The following is a 10,815-nucleotide window of genomic DNA, read 5'->3' on the forward strand; positions in this document are numbered from 1 at the left end:
CTCTGCCTTTGGCTCAGGTCATGATCCTAGGGTCCTGGGATCAGGCCCTGCATCGGGCTCTCTGCTCAGCGGGGAGCCTGCTTCCTCCTCTCTCTCTGCCTGCCTCTCTGCCTACTTGTGATCTCTATCAAATAAATAAATAAAATCTTAAAAAAAAAAAAAAAAAGCCTCTCTTACGACACAGATCACTGCTTCCTGTCCCAGGCTGTGCAGCCAGGGGCCCCACAAACCCTCCTGCTGGCCTAGCAGACGCCAAGCCACTGCTCTGACCCTTTTGGAAGAAAGCGAATAAAGGACATGGTCACACTGCAATGCCTTTATAAGAGGAAGTTTTATTGTTAATTATTTACCTTAATAGTTTCAGAAAGAGGAACAGATTAGCTCAGTCCAACATGATTGGCAGTTGGCAAAATCTAGTGAAGCAAGTGTCTGATTGCTAAGGATTTAATTTGGGTGCTTTTAATACTTAGCCATCTTTAACACTTCAAACATAATCCAGAAGAAATGTATCATCTCCCTCCCTTTCACTTTAATACCCCACCTACCTCACTTTAATATGGAAATATCTTCATTAAATAATGATCCTCAGAGAACAGGTTCCCTGGAGGGTACAGCCATGAGGACAGTGCACAAAAAGGAAAACTCAAAATAAAACTCTGTATGATAATTTACTAATCTAAGGAAACAAAACCTTCCAATATATTAAGAAATAAATCCAGTTACAAATGCACTACTTAGGTCTATGTGAAGAGGTCTGGTAACTGAAAACGGCCGGCTATTTACAAGATACACAAGCAGGAACGGTGCACCTAGCCCAGCGCTGGCCCTCAGAAGCCGAAAGTGTTCTCTCCGCTGTAGGCCACATACAAGAATCCGTCTTCATCTTTTTCCTTCTCGTAAAGCTGTCCCATAGTTAGGCTTGAAAGAAAAGAAAAAACAACACTGAGAATTGGGTTTGGTCACTGAGTCTGGGTGTTTGAAGAAAGATGATCTGAGGATAAGGGACAGATCGCTGGAACCGGTTACTCTGCCTGGGTGGTAGATCGTGAAAGTGAAAGTAATTCCAATCTCAGCACTGCTGTGTGCCAACAATCCGTGTTACGGAAGGGAAATGGAGCCAGGAAAGATTAAAATAAATTAGGCCCCTGGCAATCAGTAAATAAGACTAGAATCAAATCTCCACCCTCCTGCCCTGAGGCAAAGCTATCTGCTGCACACTCACACCAAATTCTTCCTTCAGAGGCCAGTGCTGGCTCCTTGAGTGGGCTTGCCTGGCTAGTACCTGAATGCTGTCTGGATGCCAAGGGCAGGAGATAAAACCTAAGCAAAATTAAGAGCCTAAGAGGCCCATCCCTGTGTGGGTGAAGGACCAAGATACAGAAACTACATGGGGCTTGCTTCTCCTTCAGGCTTATGTGAAGGTTTATAATCTGTACCTAACATGATAAGTATTAGTGGGTTCAATCTTGTGGAAGTTCCCCCACCAAAACCCTCGTGCCCCAGCGATCAGCATCAGTGCCATCAAAGAGAAGTTATTTTCCTCACATGTAATGCAAAAAGCCCTGATTGTATCTGGGATCCAAAGAAACCCTGCCCAACACTCCTAAGAACCCTCCAGAAATAGATATTGCTGAAATTAACATGTGTGGGCTGGAAAGCTGGTTTTCCTAAGCGGTAAAACAGACTGCACGCAGTACAGGAGACCTAATCTAGTTCTCTGCCACGGATCTGAGCTGTACGGGCTCCAGAGTTAAGACTAGTACCACGGGGAGCCCCAGGAGAACTGTGGCCACGTGACTGCACTGTAAGAACAGCAGGAAGCACGGACGCGTGCTGAACGTCAGTGTGCCCCCACGTGCAGCGAGAACCAGTAAGACAGCAGTCTGACCGCCAGCCAAAGACAGCACGGGTCACTAGCTGCACAGGCCACAACAGCGGCTTATAAGCAGGACTCAGTAAAACAAGGGCGACAGAGGCGGGTAGGGCCGCAAGCTGGTGCAACTGGGACTGCCCCACTCTGCTGGCGTGCTCCCGGCGGGCCGCACGGACCTCCATGTAAACGGGGACACGGGCCGCACGGAGCAAGGGGGAGTTTTCCCTTTCTGTTCCTCCTGCCCAACTGCCAGCTTGGCCCGGCTGGCTGCGTGGGCAGATGAGAATTCCTAAGTAACAACATGAGGGCGGATGAGTCTGAATACAAATGACCTGTCATCAGCATCTGGTAACTAACACGGTGCTCCCGAGCTCTAACCTGAGATGTGTAAAATAAGGACGCCATGCCCCAGCACTGTCCACGCGCGCTATTTCTGCTAGGAGAGAAATGTCCTGCAGTTTGGCTGTCCAGCGCTGGGTCCAGGCGGCAAGCTCAGACTCCTCTGAACTGGAATGTGTTGTTACATTGTGTAACAACATTGTGTGAAACATACACAAGATTTCAAGCCCGCTGTGAAAAAAAGGATGTAAAAAATCTCAATTTTTATTACATGTTGAAATGACATTTTGGATATACTGGATACATAAAATATACTACAATTCACTTCACCTGTTTCCTATTTAATGCACTAGAACATTTTAAATGACAAATGGGGCTCACACGCCATTTCTCAACAGCACTGCCCTGGAGCACTCGAGGACTTGAGGGACGGTGCATAGAGGGAGGAAGCCCCCGCATGAGGCCCCCGAGAGCAGTGGGTCCCAGCCTCAGCTCTACAACACAATCACAGGGGAGCTTTACGACGTCTCCAGGCTCAAGCCCAGGCATCAGTAGGTTTTTAAACTGCCCAAGATGATTCCAGGTGAAGCGAGGTGGGAAAAAAAAATGGTCTCTCTACCAGAGGGAGCCGTGCTTGTCTTTTTAATGGATTTTCTTTTCTTATGTTAAGCAAGCAACGTGGGGCTTAAACTCAGGATCCTGAGATCAAGATTTGCAGGCTCCACCTGACTGAGCCAGTCAGGCGCCCCATCTGTCTTTTCTGTTTGTCTGCTATGCTCATCTTTAAAGAGCCATGGGATCAGAAGTGCCGTGAGGAGCCAGCGACCAGCCAAAGGCTTGACACGTAGCTGCTTCTCTCAAGACCTCCACCCCGCTGGCTGGGAATGCCCCAGGACTCCCGCTTTTCTCAGAGATGCCTCGGGATGAGGGGACAGGGAAAACAGCCGCAGCTACTGCACAGCTCTCGAAGCCCACCTCCTCCACATGTCCGGGATGACCTTGGTGAGCACCTGTGCCACCATCTCCCCAAGGCCATTACCAGAGGGATTTAGTGGCAAAGTAAAAGACTGTGTGCAATTCAAAGGCAGCCACCCCTTGATATCAATGTCACATCTGGTTCCACCCAACAGACTAAGTATGCTCCGTTCCTAGCAAGTCAGAAGCCCGAGTGCATATACTCCAAATCCCACTGCTGAATTAGAAATACTTGAGGAGGAGTCTTGGTTTCGGCTTAGGCTGTGATCTCATGGTCATGGGATCGAGCCCTATGCCAGGCTCTGTACTCACTGGGGAGTCTGGTTCAGATTCTCTCTCCCTATCTCTCAAATAAATAAATAAAATCTTAAAAAAAAAAAAAAAAGGAAAAGAAATACCTGAGGAGCTACATAAATACCGGTGGCCCACCCCAGACTTGGCCTGTGGTGAACAAGGCCCCCCGCTGCCTACGGCAGGCCTGGAGACTGTGCGACCAGAGGCCCATCACCATGTGGCTCTCGCTCCCGCCTGTCTCTAGACTGCTCTGTCTTTTAAGTAAAACTTGGGTTTATACATTTGTTTAACCTGTGCTCCAGCTGCCATAGAAGGGGGTCATAACACTCCGAATTATAATAGCGCTTACATGCCAAGCACTGTTCTGAGTTTATTCTTTTTATCCTCACAGCCGTCTTGGGAGGCAACATCACCCTCACACGGATCACAAGCCACAGTTTACAGAGAACAACAGAAGTGAGGCAATAAGAAAAATGACACACAGGGAAGTTACATGATTCACACCAGGACACGTGCTTCGCACTAAGCCGTGCCGCCTCCAAGTGAACACGCAGATCTGTCCTACTGCCCTCACGTCGGCATCCTGTACCTTCTGCACGGATCTCCCGAGAACAGAGCTGCTCACACACATACACACGCACACCCGAAATCACTCGCGCGTCTGCTCCCAGCGCCTCTCTGGATTCGGGAGGTCAGAGCGGAGCCCGAGACTCTACATTTGTAACAGATGTCCGAGGAAGGCAGCCGCTGCCAGCCTCCGCGTCACACAGCTCTCTCCTTCAGATCCTGTAACGTGACAACGGGCTGGTTGTGCTACGACTCTAAGAGTCCTCTTGCTGTTCTCCTTTTCTGTCACGCAGCCTCGTCGGAAACCTGACTCGGCTGGCAGCAGCACTGGGTGTTACACGCAGAGGACAGCCCTTGGGCAGGCACTTGGAAAGTGACGACACTCAAGGCGGGGAGCCGCCGCACACTCCATTCAGCAGCCGGGAACCAAATGCCTGGTTCTGAGAGTCACTGAGTGCCATCGGAGAACACTGAGACATCTTACGGTATGATTTCAAAATAGCTCTTATGGGATCAGGCCACACACATACAAAGCCGAATAATTTGGTCTGGAGCCAAAAAGAGCTGGCCGCAAACACAGTTTACATTTTGAGTCCCGTTAAAGAGTTAAATGGAAGTGCAGGGGGACAAAACGCGACCCCAGTCAGCGGAGAGTCTCCAACAGGAGGCTGGCCTGTCAGTTTAGGACAAGTTCCACAAGCCTCTGAGGAGCTTCCTCCGTCTCAGAGGCCACACAGCCCGAGCCCCACAGCGCTGGGCAGGCCGCGGCCGGGATGCCCGAGGATGCTCGTCCGGGTGGCTCTGACGCGCCCGTCGGGCTAAGCAGCACAGGCCTGCGGGATGGCCCGACAACTTGCGGGCCACGCTGCACCTCCACAGCTTCCCGCCCAAGTTACTGGCTAAGGAAGACACGCAGAGATGACCTCAGACCCTAAAGCCCACCACTGTGACATCAGCGAGGACAGGCACTCACCCCGGAAGGGTGCGGCTGAGCACCAGGAGGCCCGCCACCTTCCACACCCTGAGTCTGACAAGGAAAGAGATGGGAAAAGCCAACGGCAGATTCAAGCCACGGAACCAATCTCCGGTGTGGTGGGACCCTGAAGAACCGAGTCTAGTGAACCTAAACTGACCTCGAAAACGGTCACTCACCCCTCCATTCGGAGTCACCCAGATTCAGACAAACCAGCCAATACTAACGGCACCTTTCAGAAGGGTCCCCATCCAGGCACGGCCGTGCTGCTGCGGGCGAACACTGGCTTTAAGCTACTTGAGAGCACATGCGCGGGGGCAGCCGACAGAGAACTGTGTGGGTGCCTAATCCCTGCAGAACCTCCGCGGCCCCTGACCAAGGTCAGGTCGTGAAGGCTGTGGGCTCCAGCCTGACTCAGGAATTGGCTGGCCTGATGGGCACACACCTGGACGCCCATCTGCTCTGGCACCCGCGTGCTTCCACTGTACCTGGACTTCTCTCTTTCCAGCAGGGGAGGAGGGGGAGGACAGAAGGGGTGAGGTGGGAGGACAATGGCCACTGCTGTGGACCCTGGAAAGGCAACCACCTCGAAGTGAGACGTAATGTAGCCAGAAAGGCTTCCCGACATTCTAAAAAATAAAAATTAACTACTGGCTCTTCCTTTTGTCAGATTTTTCTCGGATATAAATAAACCCTATTCTGTTACTGCGGGAATAAACCTTTGAAGAGATATTTACCTAGAAATGATCAAAAGTGCTTAATCTAAGCACATTTCTAAATAAAGGATGGACTGTAAGATCTCACAACTTTCTTTTACTTAACAGCTCTTTAAAACTGAAGAAGCAACTAAGCACCACAATATTAAACAACACCCGTTTCCAAATGTAACTAACATTCCCAAATTATCACATCTTAGAGATATGTTACTTAATAACATACTACTGTTTCTATTTTAAATGGGGATTAACAAGACTCGTCTGTGTTCTAAACAAGACCAAAACGTAGATACCATTGCCAGGTCTGGGTTCTCCCCTAAGGCCATGACTGGGAAGCTTGTACACTGATACTCTTTCTCGAGCTCTGTCTGCACCAAGATACAATTCTTTTGTTTTGGGGCTGATTCTGGATGCAGGAACCTAGGCAGAGAATTCAGCTTTCCAATGCTAAATGGGAAAAGGAAGCTGAGTGAGATTCCCTCCCCCCGCCCTGCTTTAAAAAAAATAGAACTCAGAAAGAATTTAGGAAGTAAAACTCTCAGGGACTTGCCTTGGTCTCTATTTCTAGAAACAGTATTCAATACTCACTACTCTAAATGATCACCACATTTTTACATGATAATCACTTGTGTTCCAGAACACTCTCCCAAAGTTCCACTGCAAGGCAAGAATAACTGAAGTTACCTCTGCTTCGCCTACCACCTCACACGTGACCCTCCCGCAGCTCTGTCTGTTACAGGATGGGAGAGGGCTCCTGCAGGCCTGGATTCACCCTTTCCCAACTCCGGTCTCCCCAGACTCTCCTAAGGCTGCAAGCCCTGGTGGAAGGTTAACGGAGGCCCCGCACCTCCCTAAGAAGGCTGGAAGGATCTGAGAAAGAGGCTGCTGCTAAAGTGCCTTGGGGAGCAGACGGGAGGGTTGAGTCACACACCAGCTTTCACAGGAGACCCTGTGCAACTGTGTGTGTGCTGCCATCAGGTGATCAGCATTTGCATAAAGCCCAATGATGTCACACACCACTTTTGTTTAGAAACCATTTTTCTTAATAAAGCCAAACTGCTGCATTAAGAGTGGGACAGAAAGCCATTAACTGAGGCCAAAGGCCTGGGCAGAGGAAGCCTGGTTAGTCATTCTCTGAAAACCTGACTTGGGTCACTGGTGTCATCTGCTTTAGGGCTGATTCTTACCAGCCTGGAAAGGCAAAGGGGACTGGGAGAGAAATGGAAGCAGCCTCTGCTGCCCTGAGAATCACTTTCATTTCCAATTCTATTTATAGCTCAGGGATAATGGAGGGAGGGGGCAGTCGCTAATCTGCAGCCATTTTAATTGCTAGATTAACATGGAGCCATCAGAGTAACAATGTCTCCAAAGCTTTTCCTTTAAGAAGTATCATGGGATCAGAATTGATAAAATAAATTCAATGCCACAGGTCATAGTCACCTACTTCCTCTACTGAGAAGCCACCTCCAGGAAGGAGGAAAGACAGGGTCGCCAAGACTCTGCAGAAGCTGCAGGCGGAAGGAGTGAGGATTTACTTCGCCACCACCTTGAGAGAAGCTGAGCGTGACCACAGATGCCCACGGCTTCCGACCCTGATGAAAAGTGCACCCAGTACCACGAAGCCAAAGGCCCAGGAAGGAAAGCTGGAAGAGCTCCAACAGGCGGCAAGACTGCCTCTGCCAACACCGCAGCTTCCCAAACTATAGCTGTAGTAGGCCAACGGCACCTAGCAGGCAGGGCCAAGGCCTACCACCTCAGGCAGAGCATTTCATTTCTCCCCTAACCTGCTTCTCTGCCAAACACAGGAAATGGAGGTCGTTGAGACTGGGAAAGCAAAAACCAGACCAAAAAAGAGCCAGAGCTCCCTACTTTTCATAGGAAAAGGACTGGAATTTGGCTTACACCTTTTCTGGAGCTTTCAAGAGTTTTCAAAGGAAACATATTTTGGCCACACGGGCCTCATTCCCTGGGCTTCTGAAAGCCTTAGCTTTTAGAAGTACTACTTTGGAGGGGTAACAAATGAGGCTTAGTTTGGGTCTCCAAGATGAGAAGCAGCCAGGAACTCACACTCAGGGGAGAGGGCCTAGCATCTGGCTCAGGGGTTAGTACTCAACCAGTAATAGAAAAGGACTCATCAGGAATCCAGAAGGAGCCAGTCCATTTTCTTTTTCTCACAGGGGACTAGAGCTGGCTTGTCAACTACACAGGAGGAGGGAAGTGTAATGCCCCTGCCTAGATTCAGGCCCCCAGTTATCCCAAAGAAAGCTTCTAGGCAGCACAACAGCTACAGCAAGGCAGGGGACAATGACTCTGACAGTCAGAGCAGGTGGTACGAGGGAGGTGTAAGTCTATAAAGAGACCTCGGGGAATTTTTGCTGGAAAGTAGCCATTCCAGCATACCTGAGGATCAGGCAGCTATGGGCTCGCACAGAGGCACAGAACTAGGTCTGGAGAGCATGCAGCAGGGTGATTAACTGGAGCCGAGCCTCAGCAGGGCCCACAGGCTCCCAGTGGAGAATGGCAAGACTTATTTCATGGGTCATTTGAAGAAAACCTCATTTTAGGCTTCAGTTCTACTGATGGCTTAAGCCTACGTAAATCCTCAACTGTTTTAAAGGATTCGTGAGGGTCTGAAGCTAGACTTCAGGTTTTTCTTTTTTTTTTAAAGTCCAACCTTGTTCTATTTTCTTGATCCAAAGTACATTCCCATGCACTATAGCCCTTTCTTATTTTCCTTGAACTCCTCATGTCAGGGAGCACAAAATCCAGACTTCCAGTCAGGACCTCTAAGAGTTTTCTGACCTCCAAAATTTAGAGTTCTGTAAACAGCCAAGCAGATGGCCAATGCCAGTAAACACCTCTCACCTGGACTGTGGGACTGTCTTATCCACAAACAGGAAGATTGCCTTTTCAGAAGGAAGCTGGATCCTTTTCCTGATGATCCACATGAACTGAGCCACAGTGATGTCAGATGGAACCAGATACTTCCGTTTGTCAATGTCAACAATCTGAGAGCCTGAGACTTTTTCCACAATCACCTAGGAAAGCAAACAGAGATCAGGACTGGATTGCTAAAGTGAGGCTCTGGCCCCGCGTTCTTCTGGCCTTGCCTTGTCAGGGAGCTGATGAATAGTATGTGGGCAAGGAGGTGGGTGGGAAACTGCACAACACTGGAAAATAAGCCCCTGATTTAATAAACCACAAACTCTTAACTCTGGAGGTTAAGAACTGACATAAACGTATGATACAGAAACTGAAAGTGCTTTTCTGTGGTCAATTATGTTTATCATCCTGGATCTCAGCAAGCATAAGAGAAACACAGCCCTTACTACAAAGCTTTTCAACATTTAGTCTGGGCAGAACTGAGACTATCTGGTAAGGGTTTCATCTACAGCCAGTTACTCCAGGACCCCAGAATGGATCTGCCTTCACACCAGAGGAGAAGATCCCAAGGAACACAGGAAACGGGAAAGGATGGCCTAACAGGAATGAGTGGCAATCCCAGACAGCCAAGAACCAAGCTCATTTGGCCTGTTGCTTCTCCCTGAACTAGGTTTCAAATGTGTCCCTCCTGACCCCTCCTCACAGGAATTGTTCAAACAATGAGCTACAATGACAGGCATGGATGTCCTTTAAAAATCAGTTAAGGATTACAGAAACTTACCCCCTACCACAGAAGAAATATAGGATCATATTTATTACTGATTAAGGAGAAACGAGAGAAAGGGTTCTCAGAGGCTTCTCAGATTTTTTGGTGAGGAAAGGAAGCCAGAAGACAAGCAAAGATAGAGGCTCAAAGTTAAAGATGAGTGTCCTGAGACTAAAGTACCACTTCTAAGACCAAAGTGACAGTCTTTCTCCACCGTTGTTCCCAAAAGTGGCAGTGACCTGTTGCCCTGTCCTAGAACATCGTTCCTTACATAATTGGCGAGGGAGCCCAGAGGCTGCAGACAGCTCGCTGGCCTAGATCAGGAGATTCAGCACTGAGACACCCTGAACAGCACCAGCTCAAGCCCCTCACGCCACGGACCCGGAAGGCCCCTAACCCACTCTGGCCTGTCTACTACTATAACTGGGACTGGAACCTCAACTTGTCAACTGTTGAATGGCCCGGGGCCTTATCACGAGTCCTAAACGACGGGGTGACAGCGAGGTGAGGGGGCGGGGAGTGCACTCACCGGAACCCGGTCGGGATATTTCGCTCGGATCTTCGCAGATTCCACACATCTGTGTTCTGTGGGAGACACAGACCGGCTGATGGTCTCTCCTGCCCGACCTCAGGTTCCCGGGTCCCCAACCCTCTTCCCCCAGCGACCTGCGCACGCCCCGGGGCCCTTGTTCCGGAGTCTCAGCGGCCTGGGCCCTCGGCCCCTGCCTCCCGGCAGAAGGGCAAAAAGCGGGACAAGATCCGTGGGCAGCCGCCGGGGGCGCCGAGGCCTCAGCGACCCGAGGCCGGAGCGCGGCATCCGCCCCTCCCGGCCCAGCCCAAGGCGGCCCGAGTGGGGGAGGGGGTCCACCCACCGTCCTGACCCCCCACCACCCGGTCTCTCAGGGAGCCCTTACCCAGAGAGTGGTCCTCCTTGAACATCCACTTCATGGCGGCGGCTGGGAAGGGATGCAGCCGGCTCTCGGAGCCGCGGAGCTCAGCGAACCAACCACAACAACAACGACGGCAGCGGCGGCAGCGGCGGCGACTACACGACAGGCGGGACTTCCGGCTGCCGGAGCCTAGCAACCGGCCGGGGGCGGGGCTTCCGGCGCCTTTCGCTGGACCGCGCGCCGGGGGGGCGGGGCCACACGTAAAGGGGCGGGGCAGGAGACGGCTCTAAGAGGGCTACGGCGGAGAAGTGGGGATGATGACGTTCACTACAGGGCTGTCTTTGAGGGTTTTGGTGACTGGGAAGGGGATGTTGTCGGGAGCTAGTAACAGGAGTGGGGGCTCGGTGGATGTTGGTAACAGGAAGAGGAGTTCGGGGGTATGGCTGATAGGATAGCGCTTTCATAGTGGGCTTTCTTGAGGGAAGTCTCGGTGCGACGGGAATTCTGGAGGTATGAATGACAGAAGGGTCTCTGGTGGT

At 50.7% G+C, this 10,815-nt stretch overlaps 1 protein-coding gene across 1 annotated transcript; it reads right to left on the bottom strand.

The window, feature by feature from the left end:
• Nucleotides 1-313: 313 nt before the first annotated feature.
• GABARAPL2 (GABA type A receptor associated protein like 2) lies at nucleotides 314-10,460 on the bottom strand. Its single transcript, XM_080827724.1, has 4 exons — nucleotides 10,301-10,460; nucleotides 9,916-9,971; nucleotides 8,603-8,775; nucleotides 314-918 (listed from the first exon to the last, which is right to left on the bottom strand). Exons 1-4 carry the CDS (start codon nucleotides 10,332-10,334, stop codon nucleotides 828-830), a joined length of 354 nt encoding a protein of 117 aa, XP_080683850.1. The 5' UTR covers nucleotides 10,335-10,460; the 3' UTR covers nucleotides 314-827.
• Between the last annotated feature and the right edge of the window lie 355 nt (nucleotides 10,461-10,815).

Source organism: Martes martes, assembly GCF_963455335.1.
Source record: "Martes martes genome assembly, chromosome: 17".
Lineage (NCBI taxonomy): Eukaryota > Metazoa > Chordata > Mammalia > Carnivora > Mustelidae > Martes > Martes martes.